General features: G+C 35.6%; 1 protein-coding gene across 1 annotated transcript; it reads right to left on the bottom strand.

Moving 5' to 3' along the window:
- Positions 1–707: 707 nt before the first annotated feature.
- LOC149239572 (tuliposide A-converting enzyme 1, chloroplastic-like) lies at positions 708–14,836 on the bottom strand. Its single transcript, XM_089369906.1, has 5 exons — positions 14,823–14,836; positions 14,327–14,641; positions 14,205–14,274; positions 13,648–14,112; positions 708–722 (listed from the first exon to the last, which is right to left on the bottom strand). The coding sequence occupies exons 1-5, from the start codon at positions 14,834–14,836 to the stop codon at positions 708–710; spliced, it is 879 nt and encodes a 292-aa protein (XP_089226032.1).
- Positions 14,837–17,928: the final 3,092 nt, after the last annotated feature.

Consider the following 17,928-nt stretch of genomic DNA (forward strand, 5'->3'; position numbering starts at 1 on the left):
CTTGATCAATGACAGAGATTGAGTTGCATCAGAATGTTTCAATGATGGGTGAACTAATCTCGAGCGCAAGCGATCACCAATTGCGATCAGTGGAGTGATCGCATCGCATCATTCAATGAAGCTTTATCAGCGGAGGAGTAATGCGACATGCAAAGGAAGTGGACCCGATAAAGTTATAGATGCGGGTTTATAATATTTGAGGTCCGACTTAAGTGTTCAGAGCGGGTTTTCCCATGTATTCCGTGTGTTTTGATAAAGTTATGTTGTTTTAGGTTTAAAGAAGAAAGCACGCAAATAACGCTTCCGATAGTGTTATATGGGCACAGTTTACAAGTCGAGTGTTATTGCAAATTGGAAGTGGAAGGGTTCATGAGTAGTTTGACTGCGGAGAGCCAGTATCCATTGCGATAAAGGCATACATTGATAATTGTGCAGAGGCCATATGAGGGGCATAAAAGGTATGTTTTATAACGAATTTCTATTACAAAGGGTTTGTAATGGATTAAAGTGCTGATAGAAGGTTTTTATGGGTTAAGTCAAATATAACCATAGATAAATGTGGGATTGGTTATGTATGCGGGCTCAAGGTTTAATGGAGGTTTAAGGTGCGGTATTAAGGATAATAGAGGGGCCTTAAAACCATTATTCAATTAAGAAGATTTGACTTGGTTTCTGAGTTAAACTTCCTGGGGATATTGGAATTCTGTCTATTCGCCCATTTCCTGCATCACCAAACGTTAGAGTTTACAGGTCAGATGTATGGTTCCATGTCACTAGAAATGATAGATGTTAAAATCTAAGAAAATCTCATTGAATGTTTCAACCATAAATTCAACATATAAAAAATTAGAATTCTTCGATACCAATATTAAATTTCATATAGAAATAGAGGTTTGCTATTAAATACAATGAAAATCAAACCATAACAACATGTCAAAATATTGATCAAGGGGTTTGGTAATGACCAATGATATGACAAGGTCATGAAATGACAACGTTTCAAATGAAATAATATAACCTTTTCCAAAACAAATATACCCATATATCTATAAAACTCACGAAATCTAAATGTCAATACCATTAGGTTTAGAATGACACATTTCATACACAAGTAAATAAAACTTTACTAAAACAAAAAAACCATTATTATGATAGGTTTTGAGACCCATAAATTTCATATAATCCATTGACTTATATAATGCGAAAGAAAAAATAATTATCGCTTGCACAGAATGTAAGCCAAAAATCAAAATGAGAGTATATATAGGTAACACATTGAAGACTTTAATGAGAACATGTTGACTAGGTTAAATAAATTTATGACCCCATGAACTAACTCAAAACACACAGGCTAACTTGTTATTGTAACAAAAAAGAATACGCAACCTTATATAACAAGAAAAAAGATGATAAATAATCATAGTCAATAATCCTTAAGATAAATTCTCCATTTCTTTGAATAAAAATGCTAAATATGAAATGAGATGAAATCCATACCACAATCTAGATCAAAATATGTACGTGAAACCATTATCAACATTTCATTAAAAAACTAATTACGAAAATCAAAAGCAAACAAATAAATAAAAAGAGGGGCCCATATCATTTTGAAAATGAGAGGGGAGTCAGTTGGGCAACTAATAATACTCTTTGGAAACTCTGTTACAAATGCATTTTTATGATGATGTTAGTTCTCCAAAAGCTCATTCAAAATGATGGCATGATGAGATACATATGTAAATCCTAGACAAAGAGTATTGTTGATTAGGGATTCCAAAATAAACTATTAAGTTCAAATCCTTATTTATATTTTATAATTGTTTTAATTTCTCTTTACAAGCAGATATGATTTATTTCTATATATCCTTCATTTTCTTCTCTTTTTCTATAATGTATATGTAAAAATTATTTTTCAATTAAAAAATAATATTATTATAATTACTCTTTAAATTGATAAGTGAAAAAACATTGATCCACATCACATAAAGGAAAAGGAATGGAGTTGAATCCTAGTCGCAATCAGGAAGATGCAAAAATTATGGAAAAAATATGTAGCCCAACTCAAACCAATTGAGATGTGACAATAGAGAGCCTTAATCATTGGATAGTAATGGTGCACATTCCTAGATGAAAATACCAACATTATCCTTACCCAAAGCACAAACATGTGACCTTATCCTCATTATGGGATGGTAGATTAGTATCGATCCTTGCATTGGTCTCATAACCTTATCAAGAGGTATTTTTGTTTAAGGGATGATGAGAGTAACCATGGGAACAACATATATGTCATTGGACTCTGAGCTCGTGTTCTAGAGGCTACTCTCATAGAACCATTTTCCCAAGAAGATAAGGGTCTTGGGGGTTGTCATGGTGATGGTGTTAGAAGCCCTATATCCTACTTTATTATAGTCTTGGGCCCTTAGCCCCCGGTTTCACAAATTTATTTACAAAAATTCACCAAACTTCTCTTTGGGCATTCACTACTCTTTGGGTCCTACTCCACTGATTTGTTATGGGACCTCAAGCTTTCCCTAGAGATCTAGGTGGGTATGCCTTATGTCATGTAATGCCTACTTTTCAAAGGTAAGCATCTAGATGATCCTTTCCCTCTTTCAATCTATAATGTTTGTAAAGATTCCACTGATTTTATGGCCCTTCACTTATGAGGGGGTGTTGTGGGAAATTTGTGCTCCCCTTAGGTTTTTTCCTATGAATATGTTGTACATGCTTAACCCTCCATAAAGGAATTATAGTCTCAGGTGGCTCCTATGCCGTTACTGGTTGAAAAATCTAAATAAATTCCCTCCTTAGAAATATCACACCTTGCTCTGAAGAACCTCCATTAGCTCTATGTGTAATCAACCCTCACATGTCTCTTTAATGGTTTATGGTCCCACTCTGATCTTTACCAATGGATCCATTATTCGTGGACCAAGAGTTGTAAGGTTATTTTCTTCTCCAAAGGCTTCTTCATTTTGGCATTTTTAGAATTAGAATACTACCATAAATTTTAATCTAATGGGTCTCTAATATGGGGCAATGTTGGACTATTCCAAATTCCTTGGTTTCCATATTTTGACCCTTCTATAGTAGTCATCTCCAAGCTACCATTATCAGCCTATCTTCTTAATCTACCTACTCACTTGTAGGAACACTCAATTTTTTTATGATATTGGAAACCCCATAGGTCATTTCATTGCAACCGATAATTCTCGTGGGAAGTTTTATATCTACACTTATGCAAAAATATGTGTTGAAATTGACATAAGTAAAGGGATGCCAAACAAAATTAATTTAAAACTTTGATTTTCATCAGAGCTAAGCTCTGGACTATGAGAATATTTCTTTTCCCTAGCACTTTTGTCATCAAACAGGCCATTTATTGATCTCTTTCCCTCCATTCAAATCTCACTAGAAGCGGAACATTTAAAATTCCAAAGCAAAAATTTGGAAGCCCTACAATCAACATCTTATGGAGGACGAGGTCTCCTCTCATTCAGACAAGGATGATGAAGGATCTGATGTGAAATGCGTTCGATGGACAAGGAGGCTCAAAATTCGTCTCCTCAAAAGTTTCCTAACGATCCTATTATGAACCATGCTCCCTCGACATGAATAGAGATAGCGAATAATAATGCTTATTCGGGCGCATTGAAGTGGGATCATGAGTCTACTTCTTTGTACTCTAACAAGGATTCTCCTTCAATGCACAATAATAATCTCTAGATCGCTTTGATAAACCCACCTTTGGAAGGTTGGGTGAAGGTTTCAAAAAAGAAACGAAAGAAAGGACGCTCTGAGGACCTACCCAAATTTGGGTGATTCACATTTGCAATTGTTTATTTTTTTTCTGCTATGTCTCCTTTGCTGTTCTTAGTCGCATACATCTTAGTGATATTCCTATCAATATATGGCACATTGTACTAGAAAAAGAGTCGTGATTGTACATGATGTATATCATTTCTGATTGGTCAATAAAATTCGCCTTACACAAAAAATGTTACTATTTAAATTAATGTAGAATGATCCTAACCTAATGAAAATGGGATATTACCATTATTTCTACAATATAATTAATAGAAATTGGGTTAGCCCTAGGCATCACTGTGGGACCACATTGTAGATCATTCCATTAATTTGGACACTTCATTATCTTCATGACCCACAAGTTTCTTTTATTGTTTTATATCTATACAATGTTTAGAACTTTGGCTACTGTGGAAATTTCTCATTTGGTTGGTTTTCCCACATCTTGGATGACTATCTTTTTTTTTGCTCCATTTTTGTCATATTTTTTATTGGTTTCCATATTCCTAGATAATTTTCTCACTACAAGAACAACTCATCCTATTTAGTTTGATGTTTCTACTTTCATATTATTTTTGGACATTTATTGATAAAAAATAATTAGTTCTTCGGTTTGATTTCCCAAAGGATGAATGAGAAACAAATAAAAACATAATGCTGTAATTCTGTGATAGAGCAATAAAAAAATTAACTTAAAAATTTATAAATTATAATGAAAATGTGTGTGGCCATTAATTTTTTTAAATATAAAATTGAAAATAAATCATTAATAAAATATAATTAATAAATTATAATTTTGTGACCATTAAACTTTTATATAAATTATAAAAAAAATTAAAAATCTCATTAATAAGTTCATGTCTCTTTTCACATATTTCTTAAATCATTATTAAATTAAAAATATCCCAAAATTCAATAATTTTTTAATTATTTTTAACATCTCACAACTAATCAATTGATTTTTTTCAACAAAAAAGTAACATTCATATTACTATTTTAAAAAAAAAGCAGTAGATATTCTACCAATACCACTATGATATGCCTTATACTGAAACTAAAATATTATATCCTTCAACATATGCTACCATTTTTGTTGTCCATAATTCGCTGAAAAGTATATCCTGTCTTCCCTAATACATAAAAATGAGTTCCATATATAATATCAAAAGAAAAATATAACAAAACTAAACTTCTGAAAATTACTTCCTCACTAGTAGCTGGAAAAACATGAGCACATTGGAATAGATCCCCGCCATTGTGGAGGAAGCTGTGATGGAATATTCTAGGCTCTGCTACAATACCTATTTTTTGATAGCTCGCATAAAGGAGATGTTATCAAAGGATTTCTTCAAATTCTCAATGCGAAGCATCCAATTTACCAGATTAGGGGAACAAAGACCATTCTGATTACCCTTGCTTCTCCATAAATGGCTATCTCTTCCAAATTCAGTTTTCTGGTATTATACAATAAAACCCCATAGCGAGCGAGAACTTCAACTCTTGTATTTGTACCTTTTCCACCATACCAGTTTATAAGAAGAATTTTGTAAAGTTAAATGGCGATAATTAATTGATTATAATGTGAATGTATTATCTTTTTTAATGGTTTTTAATATCTCTTGGCTAATCAAAATATCTGGAATTTATTATTTTTTAATTATTTTTAACATCTCACATTTCATTGATTAATAATGTATGTGCGGTTCTTAGGTTTTTTTTTTTTTTTTTTCAATTCTCTTTTCAATTTTTTTTTTTTTAATTTTATAAATCATTATAAAATTAAATATATGAATGTATCTATTTTTTTTTTATTTTGTGTAACTTCTCTCAATTAACATTGATCTTTCACCTTGTAAAAATAACAAATTACAAATAAATTATTGTTGCTCCGGGTAAAAGACAACAAATTATGACACTGGCTAAATCTATTACACTATTAGTAAAGAAAGTCATCAGAAACAGAAACAATCGATTTCAATATCTGCGTAATGACACTGGCTAAATCTATTACCCTGTAGCCTCTTATGTTTTTAAGACTGTCCAGTTTCTTCAATATTGGCTCGATAGTGCAGTTATTACCCTGTAGCCTTTCTGTTTCCACAACGAAACTGTATACGCTAAACAATCACAGATATTCGCCTTCAAATTGACACAGAAAGACTCTGGTTAGGGTTCTTACAGTCATCAAAGGAGGAGGGGGAGGATGTTAGCATTATGAGACAAGTGTTGTCCTTGATGGAAAATCACACCGATGACAGATCATAGTGCAGCAAGACAGCAGCAAGGATTTGATGATCAGACTACGAGAATGAAGAGAAAATATATATACGCAGGTTCATCGTGACCGAGACGCGTATACACGCGGGTTAGACGTTACAAAGACGCGTATGAATATACACGCACTTTCATGCAAGGAAAAGCGCGTATATGTTGGAGAACTTACTTTTGGTCCATGGTAGTTAGTCCTTGGTATTTGAACCTATGGTTTTGGACCATAGTATCTCGTCAGATGTGTTGGGTCCATGGTATTGGTTTGTTATGGTTTTGGACCATGGTATTGAGCAAGGCCTAAGACTATAAAAAGAGAAGAAGATCATTAAGAAAGAGCATCGAAAAAGTCTTGAATATCTGAGGAAGGATGAGATCCAGTATGCAGGTTATGGGTTGATGATGCATTGCTTGATCTGAGCTAAGGAGGGATCTCACGGGTTGATGGAGAACAAGATGTAAGGATAGATCGGAATCAAATGGTTTGAAATGAACTATCTCTATATGATTGATTATGCTTAATCTAGATTTGTATACTGACGCATGTAATGATCTGAACTGGGTATAACTTAAGTTTGAAATCGTTGCAAGTCATGATTGAGTATTTATAGATCTGTACGCGGGTTGGCTTTGGTGTAAGCACGTATGTACGCAGGTTTGGTTCATTGTAGTAGCGTATACCATTTGAGCTATGATGTTTGAAGTTACAGGTGGTTCTGGTTGTTGATGAGTTCTGATGACAGTTTAATGGTATCAGTATTCTGCATATCCTGGTTGGTTGATTGTGTTTAGCTTCAGTATTAATGGATGAGAACTAATATTGGACCAGGATCATAATGACTCATATTTATGTGATTTGATGGACTAGATTTGGGTGCTAACACACATATTATCCTTGTATATGTAATAATCTGGATATGTCTTAAGTCAGGAAGTGCATCAAGTTATAAGTAAGTAATTGATGACATATACGCTGGTTCACCTTGGTGAAGTTGTGTATACACGCTGGTTCAGCACTTCCAAGTAGCGTATGCACTCTGATGCATGATTTTGAAGATACAGTTGGTTCTGAATATTGTTATAGAGTTCAGTGTTCTGCTCTGTGTTCTGGTGACTGTGTTGTTGACAGGGTTTCAGTGTTTCAGTGACTTAGAAATTGATGATGCTAGTACTGATTGTTTTGTGCTTTAATGATATTTATGGGTCCAGTATGAAAATTTGATGAAACGTGGCCTTCAGATTATAGTGTTGTGCTTTAGGAGTATCCAGTCTGAAAATGTATGAAATGTGGTCCCTGGAGGATGAACGGAGATTGTAGGTCGATGCCTACGTACTAGTACATCAACTAGTACAAGAGCAAAGGGGGTAGTAGCTCCCTTCCAGTAGCAGCTAGAGAACAAGTAAAGATTGGAGCATTCAGTAGGCAGGCACCTACGTACTAGTAAATGAATCAGCTAGTACAAGAGCTAAGGGAGTTGTAGCTCCCATCCAGGAGAGTCTGGAAAACGAGAGAGGGTTGTAGCCCTCTGCAGGTTGTAGCCTGCACACTGGTAAAGGACTGCACCAGTACAAAATATTGTAAAATGAAGTATCTTATTGAAAGATGATAGAGACGACTTGCAGCAGGTGGTTTTCACCCACATTGGGTTTCCACCTTATATCATGGTGTTCATGTGTGCTTCTTGTGTGTGATGATCTATTCTATTTTACTGCACCTGCTTACTATACATATGGTTAATGAAGTTCTAATGCACTAACTAAAGATCAACATTTAATGGATTAACTGAATCATAAGTATTCTGGATATACGCTAGTTGCATTAGACACAGTTGCGTATACACGCGGGTTCCATTAACTGAAGTAGCGTATATGAATCTAAGTATGGAAATGAAAAAGTTTTATTGACTTGATAATATTGATTCACCCCCCCCCCCCCCTCAGTATTATTTCCAACAATTGGTATCAGAGCAGGTCCTTTGGTAGAAGCTTGATCGCTTGAAGGAGATCCGTGGAACTATGGGAAAGAAGCTTAAGAAGAAAGCACCTAAGAACAAGAATGCATCTCCGAAGAACTATGACAGTATTGATTGGGGAATATGTGGAAGGAGCACATCAGATTCAGAATCACTTCATAATGAAGATGAACAAGATTTATCAGGTATGAATTTGTTATCCTCTAGTGATACATCTATTTATCCTCTTAAAGATGAAGAATGTGATAGCGAAACAACTGAATTTTCGCTTATGGGTGAGCAAGAAAGATATCAAATAGAGGCAGAATTTAAAAGGCTTACAGACAAAATTAGAGATCAACAAGATCTATTGAACAAAAGGGAATGTGTCTTCAAAGAAGAAGCTACCAAACTAAAAGCTCAACTAGAGGAAGGAAACAAGGTAAAGAAGTTATTCAAGGACAAATATCAAAAGTTGCAGGATGAAGTAACATCACTAAGGGATGAAATCAATGAGAAGAACACAACAATCAAGAAACTCAAAGATAGATCCAGTTACTACGAAAGTATTGAAGCTACGACCCTCTCGCTAAAGGAAGATCTTGAAGAATCAAAGAAACAGAATAACAAACTTCTCCAAGCTCATGAAAAACAAGAAAATGAAGTTCTCGATCTAAGACATCAGTTGGAAGAAGGAAGAAAACATGAAGAAAACATGAAGAAGTGGTATCTTTAAAAGGAAGAGCAACATCAAGTTGAGGTAAATATGCTAAAAGATAAGCTAGAAGAAAAAGATAAGCTCTTACGATTTCAAGATAGTACTAAGATTTTGGATGATATTCTTAGTAGTCAAAGGTCTCCTGCTATCAAAGTTGTTCTTGGTTTTCATGAATCTGCTAAAGGTGAATCTAGTAAGACAAGGGACTCTAATGCAAAATCTGAAATGCTCAACAAGGAAATGGATGGTCGATCTCATCATCAACCAAGGAAAGAAATTCTTCAAAGAAAATCTTTTACTCCTCCAATGAATAAGGTTGAATGTTATGTATGTCATAATCTTGGACATGTTGCAGCCAGATGCAGAAGAAGAGTGGTTCAAGACCGTCATGCAGAAAGATCATCACATTCCAGGTACTTTAATGGATATTGCTTTTCTTGCAATATGTTTGGTCACAAAGTTGCTGATTGCTACAGGAGGAAAATGAAACATATGAGATTTTATGCATGTAACAAGCTTGGACATATAGAAAAGGAATGCAGGAACAAGGTACGGGCACCACACCAAAAGGAGAAAACATCATCACATTTGAAGATATGGAAGAAGAAGGAAGTGCAGTCAGAAAGATGTCGCACAACACAATATACTAGACACAACACATCACAGACATAACAGACTTAGGGGGAGCTAAAAGTGTAAAACTTCAGTGTCCTAAATCTCATACGCAAGTTTCATAAAGGGAAGTCGTGTATATACGCGAGTTAGACACTGCACAGTCGCGTATATGTCAGTTTGAGAAAAATCAGTAGGGACAGGCTCAGAAAAGGGGTCTGATATGATTCAATCCATTATTTGCTCTATTGGTTAATAGTTACAGTCTGGTGAGGATGTGTGAAAATGTCTTGATACTTGTAAGATGCTTAGAAGTGTTTTTATCCTAACTTGATGCTTGTTACTGATCAGATCTAACAGTAAACAGATGGCATAGGTTGAGGGGGAGCATATGCCTTTAATAATGCATTGTTTGCATTATGGTTAATAGTCCTTGGTGATGATGCTTATATGGCTAAATGATATATCTTGCTATGATTATGAGTTATACATGACAAAATCTCATATGATTCTTGGGGTTACATAGTTGATGTTCATATCAGATTTGTGGTTGATTCTCTGATGATGCATATATGGTGTTTACATGGTGATCTTCATAAGGATAAGGAGAAGTACAAAGCTTGAATACACATCTTCTTTACTTGATGATGAGTCACTCATATGCTGCTGTTGTCATATGCATAAAGATCATATAATACAGTTATGATGCAGGATTCCTATAGTTCTTGGTGAGGATTGTGGTTATTGATGATATCAAGAAGTCTTGAACTCTAGATACATAGTGCTGGATACATGGAGTTGCATTGTTGGAGATATGATGATGATGAGTCCTTACCTATATGATGATAGGTTGATACTCACATATGTTGATTGATGATTATCAGATAAGGGATATTCCCGTGTAATGTTACATGGATGGTATATAAGATCATGCAAATCTTGATGATGATGAGATGACTATGGTGTTTTTCACATATGATATGACGTGAATGATTTTATGATGATGTTCAAAAGGATGGGTTGATATCTATATGCAGACATACCTTGTTACAGGACATTTACAGGTTGTTGATCTGGAAGTGGTTGTACGCGAGTTTTATGAAGAACATCCGCGTATATACACCTATTTCTATGGATACAATCACGTACATGTTGATTTGAAGGAAATTAGTGGGCCAAACTCAGAATGAGAAGAGTCTGATATGGGCCTGACAGAAACCATCTGACACAGATGGAACAGGTATAGAGGGAGAACATGATTGCTGGTCTAGATGTTGTTGACAGATGCTTATGGAGCAGATCATACATTATGATAGTGACTGATGACTATCATGGCCTTATTTAGATGTTTGGTCTCATATAAAGGTCATATCAAGACTCATGATGTAATAGTGTGTCTCTATCTATTGTAGTCATTTGATGAAATCTCTTCTGGTCACATGATGTAATTTGTAACCCCTCTATGCATAAGAAGGATGATGAAATATTTCAGTCATGTATCAAGGTCATGTAACGGCCTATGTTGGTTTCCCCACTATGCCTGGGATGAATGATGTTATACTCTTGTATTATCATGTGTAAACCTTTGGTATATCCCCACTTGGTTGGGAGATGGATGTATGTATGAGTCTTTGGTGCTAGGAAGGTCACTTAAGATGTATAGAGTCATATTCTTCTTGTAGAACATCTTTTTGCAGACCTTGCTTACAGTCAGGGGGATCATGAATGACACACTTCAGCAGAGTAGAAACTTCAGCATGTACTCAGAGGGAGCATGGTCAGATTGGTACACCTTGGCATATACTCAGGGGGGAGCTCACTTAGAGATTTCAGCAGGTACTCAGGGGGAGTATGGACCGTGGAATGTTTATCAAAGAAAGAGAATATCTTGGTCCGCCCTTTGCCCTTGATGTCAAAGGGGGAGAGTGATTTGGTGTTGTTTCCATCAAGTCCAAAGGGGGAGATTGTTGGCATTATGATGCATGTGTTGTACTTGATGGCAACCCACTCATAGAAGAACATCTCACTTATTTATAACTAGATGAATCTTCAGAAGAGATATCAGATGTGACTGAATGCATGGGATGCAGGACAACTCAAAGGAATCAGATGATAATTCTAAGTGTGACAAGTTAGCTTTGCCATCAAGTCCAAAGGGGGAGATTGTTGGCATTATGAGACAAGTGTTGTCATTGATGGCAAATCACACCGATGACAGATCATAGTGCAGCAGGACAGTAGCAAGGATTTGATGATCAGACTACAAGAATGAAGAGAAAATATATATACGCAGGTTCATCGTGACCGAGACGCGTATACACGTGGGTTAGACATTACAAAGGCGCATATGCGTATACACGCACTTTCATGCAAGGAAAAGCGCGTATATGTTGGAGAACTTACTTTTGGTCCGTGGTAGTTAGTCCTTGGTATTTGAACCTATGGTTTTGGACCATAGTATCTCGTCAGACGTGTTGGGTCCATGGTATTGGTTTGTTATGGTTTTGGACCATGGTATTGAGCAAGGCCTAAGATTATAAAAGGAGAAGAAGATCATTAGGCAAGAGCATCGAAAAAGTCTTGAATATCTGAGGAAGGATGAGATCCAGTATGTAGGTTATGGGTTGATGATGCATTGCTTGATCTGAGCTAAGGAGGGATCTCACTGGTTGATGGAGAACAAGATCTAAGGATAGATCGGGATCAAATGGTTTGAAATGAACTATCTCTATATGATTGATTATGTTTATTCTAGATCTGTATACTGACGCATGTAATGATCTGAACTGGGTATAACTTAAGTTTGAAATCGCTGCAAGTCATGATTGAGTATTTATAGATCTGTACACGGGTTGGCTTTGGTGTAAGCGCGTATGTACACAGGTTTGGTTCATTGTAGTAGTGTATACCATTTGAGCTATGATGTTTGAAGTTACAGGTGGTTCTGGTTGTTGATGAGTTCTAATGACAGTTTAATGGTATCAGTATTCTGCATATCCTGGTTGGTTGATTGTGTTTAGCTTCAGTATTAATGGATGAGAACTAATATTGGATCAGGATCATAATGACTCATATTTATGTGATCTGATGGACTAGATCTGGGTGCTAACACACATATTATCCTTGTATATGTAATAATCTGGATATGTCTTAAGTCAGGAAGTGCATCAAGTTATAAGTAAGTAATTGATGACATATACGTTGGTTCACCTTGGTGAAGTTGCGTATACACGCTGGTTCAGCACTTCCAAGTAGCGTATGCACTCTGATGCATGATTTTGAAGATACAGTTGGTTCTGAATATTGTTACAGAGTTCATTGTTCTGCTCTGTGTTCTGGTGACTGTGTTGTTGACAGGGTTTCAGTGTTTCAGTGATTCAAAAATTGATGATGCTAGTATTGATTGTTTTGTGCTTCAATGATATTTATGGGTCCAGTATGAAAATTTGATGAAATGTGGCCTTCAGATTATAGTGTTGTGCTTCAGGAGTATCCAGTCTGAAAATGTATGAAATGTGGTCCCTAGAGGATGAAAGGAGATTGTAGGTCGGCACCTACGTACTAGTACATCAGCTAGTACAAGAGCAAAGGGGGCAGTAGCTCCCTTCCAGTAGCAGCTAGAGAACAAGTGAAGATTGGAGCATTCAGTAGGCAGACACCTACGTACTAGTAAATGGATCAGCTAGTACAAGAGCTAAGGGGGATGTAGCTCCGATCCAGGAGAGTCTGGAAAACAAGAGAGGGTTGTAGCCCTCTGCAGGTTGCAGCCTGCATACTGGTAAAGGACTGCACCAGTACAAAATATTGTAAAATGAAGTATCTTATTGAAAGAAGATAGAGACGACTTGCAGCAGGTGGTTTTCACCCACATTGGGTTTCCACCTTATATCATGGTGTTCATGTGTGCTTCTTGTGTGATGATCTGTTCTGTTTTACTTCACCTGCTTACTATACATATGGTTAATGAAGTTCTAATGCACTAACTAAAGATCAACATTTAATGGATTAACTGAATCGTAAGTATTCTCGATATACACTAGTTGCATTAGACATAGTTGCGTATACACGTGGGTTCGATTAACTGAAGTAGCATATATGAATCTAAGTATGGAAATGAAAAAGTTTTATTGACTTAATAATACTGATTCACCCCCCCCCCCTCTCAGTATTATTTCCAACAGAGGAAAAGGAATGCATGAAGTCCGAAATGCATTTCAACATGAGATACGCATTCTCAGATTTGGAATTGAGGAGATGGAACACGTGGCCTTCGCCTTTCGTCATTACCAGATCAGTGTCTTTGCCTGCCTTCTTTAAACCTTCGTAGTACAGAATAGCATGATCTATCAGTAGATCCTTCTCTGCCACGAAAACAACCATTCGTTCATACACCAGAGTCGACAGATCAGGAGAACAGGGTCCAACTGGGTTGCTAAAAGGGTGGTCTTTATCCTCCCCTGGGGGGAGGACGATGCTCCATAGTGCATCCTGCAACTCCTTAAAACCCTCCGCCTCCGCCTGTTGCCCAACTTCGCAGCCAACTAGTTCTTTCCCATAAAAGCCGGGGTGAACCAAAATGGCCCCTTGGAAAGACAGGCCATCCCATTTCCTTCCACTCGCAAAGATTCCCAACTGATGCACGATGTTACCTCCGGCACTGTCACCTGCCACGAACACCTTCCTAAAATCTGCACGTGAAGCGAGACACGGATCCAAAGACACCCCATCCAGCGCCACTGCTTGATGGTCAAGCTATTCAAGAACGCTAAAACAATTGTGATAAGCAACAGGGAAGCGATGCTCGGGCGATTTCCTGTACTCCACCGATAGGCATATCACCTCGCCTCTTTAGCCACTTCACTGACATAGTTGTGATAAAACGGCGAGACAGCCGATCCGATACAGAAAGCCCCTCTGTGAATGTACACAAGTACCGGAACTTTCTGTTTTCACTTCCATCACTCACTTCCAACGGAGGAAGGAAGAGCCGAACAAAGACGCCTGTTTCAGGATCGATGATACATCCTTGGATGCCACTCCTCCCTTGGATTCATTCCCGAGCTGCGAAGAAGGGCGAACTGTGCCCTTATCGAGCAAGCGTCCAACCGTCCCGTCTTTGTAGATCCTCAGCAAACCGGGAAACTCAGCTACGATAGATAAAGAAGAAGATGATTCCTCCATAGGTATGGCATTGGTAGTGCTGCTATCAATAGCTAAGCCGAGAGGGAGGAACGTAGATAAGAATATATTTACAAACCCCAGATGCTTTAAACCAGATACCCTGATAATTCCCAAACATACAATGAGTTTAATAACGAACCTTAATGTTCCATTAATATCGTATCATAAACCAGGAAATGTTTTGGACCTTACTTTCATGAAATGCTTACCGGGCCCCACACTTGTGTTATCGGACGTAATTTGGTGCAAACTTTTGATGAAAGAACACTAGTTTCCATTACGGTCTGCCAGTCATTATTCAATGAGGTGTGGTATCACCATAAATTACGGAAAGTTTATTTCTATTGGTTGCAGTGAGGGGGTTAAATTTGATGGTATTTATTTGTAATTTTCTTATTTAATCATTAAATAGTAATCATTTTAAAAACTTTGTACGACAGTTATTATGTTTTCAAACTTCGGTTTAATGAATGACTTAAAATTATTAATTCTCATATAAACAAATAAATACTATTTTTTAAATAAAAGAAATTAGGCGTTTTGATTACGTAGAGTCAAACATCAGTATTGCACTATTTAACCTCACCAGTACTAAAATTTTGAGATGAGATTTAAAAATAAGCCTACATTATTCATAGTATATCTTTAGTTTTATATTTTTGTTTTTATTCACACTATGTGATTTTATATTGTACACATTTAAGCATAATATATAAAAGTTTAAAGGTTGAGACTCACATATGTCCATATTTATTAGTTATTGGTATTTTATATAAAACACTAACTAAATTTTCTTCTTTGTGTAGATGAAACAATTGTTTTTTGTTTGATTTTGAGAATTTTATGTAGTTTATTTAGTGTTAACACATTTGTGATAGATAAAATGGGTGTATTTATTAGTTTGATTAGAAAGCAAATATATTTTGTGGTTGAGTATGGGAATCTCAAATGTGTGGTTACTAATGCTATGATGCTCTCGATAAATTTACACTTAAATTTGAATACAACTAGGAATCTCAAACATGTAGTTACTAAGGCTATGACGCTCTCAATAAATTCACACTTAAATCTAAAAACAACTATGTTTGTGCCTTTTAGGTGTTAGCCTGTGAGAAGATTATGAATTTCTTCAAAATCCATGCTTGCATATTAATATTTCTTGAAATGTTCTCTCAAATTCTTATTTAAAAGTACCTTCAATCCTGTGTTATTATGTATAAGGTTTTTCTTAAATACAACTCATCAAATTATATGTCAAAATCAAAAATCAATTGTTTCTCTTCAAAATATATTAAAATTAATAAGATTGGCCCAGCTAATTAAAAATTTAGTATAATTTGAAAAAACTTTGAAATTAGGTAAATAGTAATGATATATAATTACACCAAACTATTAATTAATTTAACAATATAAATGAATATATTTAATCATTTTAAAATATATATATATATATATATATATATATATATCTTTTATAGTCAAGTTATAATTAAAAAAATTATTATTATTATTATTATCTAATTTTGTGGGACAAGGGATCTATTTCTCTGTAGTTATTTGACTAATAAATTTAGGCAAACATACATAGTCTCTCCCCTAATTTTGAACCTATGACTTTTAAAAAATACACATGCTTTTAACTATTAAACCCACTCAAATATATAATACACCATACAAAACCTATATTAACTTATATTACAAAACTTATTAAAAAAATGTTTTTAACCGTAGCAATCTTTTTAATTATATTGTTTTAGAAAATATTTCCCATCATAATCTATGTATCACTATAATCTATGTATCAGTATAGAGTGACGTGTCGAGTGAGATGTAGTTTGATTACTAAGACTTTGTTCCTATGCGTGGTAAATTATATTGTTTTGGTAAAAGTCTTTGGAACCCCAAAGTTTCCCTAACAAATTCTTTCTTATCGCGTTCGAGAATCTTTTTATTTTCCGTCCTTCTATCTAACCTTTTAATTAGATAAGTACAATATATCTCAATCATACACGTCGTTGTAATAAATTAATTAAAGAAGCATGTCCACATATCGTAATTATTATGGACTCTGAACATTAAGCGACCGTTAATTATTATGGACTCTGAATTACTTGACCCAAGTTCCGCTTATGATGGTTATTATGGACTCTGAATATCTTGAATGTCCGCTTATGATGGTTACTATTGTTATAGATCTTCTAGAATCCGTGATAACCGGGATATTTTATGGACACGCGTCAATAACCAATACATCACGGTGAAGTATTTTACTCAGTAATGTGATTGAAATATAATTTATTATTATAGTGGGTGCAGTAATGTGTTTGAGATATATTCTACTAATTATATTATTTTGAAGTGGGTGGAATATAGATATAATTTATATTAATTATATTTATATAAAGTATAATATATAATTGTACGTGTAGTATAATTTATTGGATGTGTTACATACAGTATCAAAGCGCTCAGGTTCCAAAATTGAGGCCTCTAGAAAAAGGAATAACAAAATTGTGATGTGCACCTAGGAGACAACAGATAATCAGCACGAGGTGACTTGGAAATCTACCACATGTTTCCATATTGGGAACAGGACCAACATCATTTCAGGAAGGCAATCATGAGGTTTGGGTGCAACTAGGCGATGATACGCAAAATCCCAACGTAGACCTCTGGACAACTGTCCAAGAACTGAAAGGTGAGATGGCCCGACTCCGGGTAGACAATGAAAGATTGATGCAGGAACAAGAAAAGATTCTAAAAATCTTGTCGGATAGATAGAATCATCGGCCACTAGCCCCCAGACTGGAGCACGACCACATGACTAGGGGACAAGAGTTCCGAACTGAAAATATGGAAATAGAAGGAGGAGAAGAAAACCAAGAGGAAGAATCAAGAAACGTGTCTGAGCACAAGACGCAAAAGAAACTGAAGATTGAACTCCAAGGGGAGTTTCATAAAATCAAGGCTCCTCTCTTTGATGGGATGCAAGAAGAGGTTGTGGAAGCATGGTTAATTAATATGAACAAGTATTTCCAGCTATACGAGTATGACTACAATTTGAAGGCCCATCTGACCATTTTCTAGCTTCAAGGGAAAGCTACATTGTGGTGGGAGGAAGTAAAAATAGTCCATGGGATCAATGAACAAAACATAACTTGGGAGAAATTCCAGAAATTCTTTAAAGAGAAATATTTGACCGAGAGGTTTTATGATGAAAAAGAAAAAGAGTTCCATGACCTTCGCCTGGGCCAAATGACCATGGATGAATTTATAATAAAATTTACATCATTATTACGATACGTTCCTTATATTTGTGAATAAAAATCTAAGTTACAATGGTTTGTTAGTAGTCTTTTGTTGTTCATGAAAGAACAACTGGAATTT

The sequence above is a fragment of the Pinus tabuliformis genome, chromosome 8 (assembly GCF_031772625.1).
Source record: "Pinus tabuliformis cultivar Carrire ecotype Pingquan chromosome 8, CPIR1, whole genome shotgun sequence".
Classification (NCBI taxonomy): Eukaryota; Viridiplantae; Streptophyta; class Pinopsida; order Pinales; family Pinaceae; genus Pinus; species Pinus tabuliformis.